Genomic DNA, 2,500 nt, shown 5'->3' with positions numbered 1-2,500 from the left:
CCGCTACCTGTTCTCTATAAACACCTCCGCTACCTGTTCTCTATAAACACCTCCGCTACCTGTCCTCTATAAACACCTCCGCTACCTGTTCTCTATAAACACCTCCTCTACCTGTTCTCTATAAACACCTCCGCTACCTGTCCTCTATAAACACCTCCGCTACCTGTCCTCTATAAACACCTCCGCTACTTGTCCTCTATAAACACCTCCGCTACCTGTTCTCTATAAACACCTCCGCTACCTGTCCTCTATAAACACCTCCGCTACCTGTCCTCTATAAACACCTCCGCTACCTGTTCTCTATAAACACCTCCGCTACCTGTTCTCTATAAACACCTCCGCTACCTGTCCTCTATAAACACCTCCGCTACCTGTCCTCTATAAACACCTCCGCTACCTGTTCTCTATAAACACCTCCTCTACCTGTTCTCTATAAACACCTCCGCTACCTGTTCTCTATAAACACCTCCGCTACCTGTCCTCTATAAACACCTCCTCTACCTGTTCTCTATAAACACCTCCGCTACCTGTCCTCTATAAACACCTCCGCTACCTGTTCTCTATAAACACCTCCGCTACCTGTCCTCTATAAACACCTCCTCTACCTGTTCTCTATAAACACCTCCGCTACCTGTTCTCTATAAACACCTCCTCTACCTGTCCTCTATAAACACCTCCTCTACCTGTTCTCTATAAACACCTCCGCTACCTGTTCTCTATAAACACCTCCGCTCCCTGTCCTCTATAAACACCTCCTCTACCTGTTCTCTATAAACACCTCCGCTACCTGTTCTCTATAAACACCTCCTCTACCTGTCCTCTATAAACACCTCCTCTACCTGTTCTCTATAAACACCTCCGCTACCTGTTCTCTATAAACACCTCCGCTACCTGTTCTCTATAAACACCTCCTCTACCTGTCCTCTATAAACACCTCCGCTACCTGTTCTCTATAAACACCTCCGCTACCTGTCCTCTATAAACACCTCCGCTACCTGTCCTCTATAAACACCTCCTCTACCTGTTCTCTATAAACACCTCCGCTACCTGTTCTCTATAAACACCTCCGCTACCTGTTCTCTATAAACACCTCCGCTACCTGTTCTCTATAAACACCTCCTCTACCTGTCCTCTATAAACACCTCCGCTACCTGTTCTCTATAAACACCTCCGCTACCTGTCCTCTATAAACACCTCCGCTACCTGTCCTCTATAAACACCTCCTCTACCTGTTCTCTATAAACACCTCCGCTACCTGTTCTCTATAAACACCTCCTCTACCTGTCCTCTATAAACACCTCCGCTACCTGTCCTCTATAAACACCTCCTCTACCTGTTCTCTATAAACACCTCCGCTACCTGTTCTCTATAAACACCTCCGCTACCTGTCCTCTATAAACACTACTCTTACTTCAACGCTGTTACATTCACTAAACAGATAGTAAACAGGAAGTATTCGGGTCAGCAATAGCAGGTTCGTAGAATGGTGTATCTTAATGAAGGTCATATGACAATAACCTGCACATTACAGCTATATGAAGTGTTATAAAGCCCTAATGACTCTTTAAATTTTCTAATTGAAACTGCTTTTATTATTAACTCTAAAAATAATAAACTAATATCTGTGTGGAATTACAGGCAGGACATACAGATACACATGTAGTGTAACACTCATCTGTATGGCAGAAGAGGAAACATGAGTTGGAGTTGTGAGTGTAATAAAGGTGTAATAAATACACTGACTCATTATTACTCAAACACACAACCTCCAAATATCTTTTATCTGTTTTCCTTTAACAACGTTATGATGTGCTATGAATTAATCTGCCGTGCTTTTCTTATAAACGGTGAATAAAATCAATCAATCAATCAATCAATCAATCAATCAATCAATAACATAACCGAAAAGCAAACTTTTTAACTCATGTTTTCATCGGTCTGAAATTCATTTCTGGAGTTTGAGGAGAATGTTATCATTCTAAACTAAAGATCTGAGCAAGTCATCTTCTCCATTCTCCATTCCTCTAATCCTCCACATGCCTGTAATGTTGCTCTTATCTAACCTCGAGGAAACCATCTCAATGCTCCATTACACACAAATGTGAGAAGTGAGGACAGACCTTGGATGCACTGCAGCGTCCCGTCCTCTCTGCGGATGGTGAAGGTCTCTCCAGGGTTCACCTGGACCAGGATCACCTGCAAACACACCTGACATCAGCCATCTGAGCAGCACAGCTCCATCCTGAGAGAAAGGGGTAGAGCGAGGGATTACCTGCTGCTGAGTGTCTCCATTAATCATGTGGTGCATCATGGGAACCTCGCCGTTCAGCAGCGGCGGGAGCTCCAGCATCTGGTCCGTCATCATCATGGTGACGTACATTCATGGAGCCTTCCCCTGCACAAGCGCTGTAGAGGCACGCAAAACACACACAATAGGTCAGCATACATATTAATATAGAACACAAACACACAGGGTTAGGGTTGGGGTTTAAACTCCATC

The 2,500-nt window shown here is 44.2% G+C and overlaps 1 protein-coding gene across 3 annotated transcripts in view; it reads right to left on the bottom strand.

The window, feature by feature from the left end:
- The window catches only part of fndc3bb (fibronectin type III domain containing 3Bb), a 73,655-nt gene that overhangs the window by 57,469 nt on the left and 13,686 nt on the right, over nt 1-2,500 (bottom strand). For all 3 annotated transcript variants that reach the window (XM_083529168.1, XM_083529167.1, XM_083529169.1), the window contains 2 exons: nt 2,273-2,406; nt 2,121-2,196 (listed from right to left, as the gene is read on the bottom strand). In XM_083529168.1, coding sequence (XP_083385294.1) covers nt 2,121-2,196; nt 2,273-2,380 — 184 coding nt within the window. In that variant the 5' untranslated portion in view covers nt 2,381-2,406. The remainder of the gene's footprint in view (nt 1-2,120; nt 2,197-2,272; nt 2,407-2,500) is intronic.

Source organism: Silurus aristotelis (genome assembly GCF_946808225.1).
Source record: "Silurus aristotelis genome assembly, chromosome: 25".
In the NCBI taxonomy this organism is placed as follows: domain Eukaryota; kingdom Metazoa; phylum Chordata; class Actinopteri; order Siluriformes; family Siluridae; genus Silurus; species Silurus aristotelis.
Note: the sequence above shows the minus strand (reverse complement) of the source record. Positions and strands in the feature narration are given on the sequence as shown.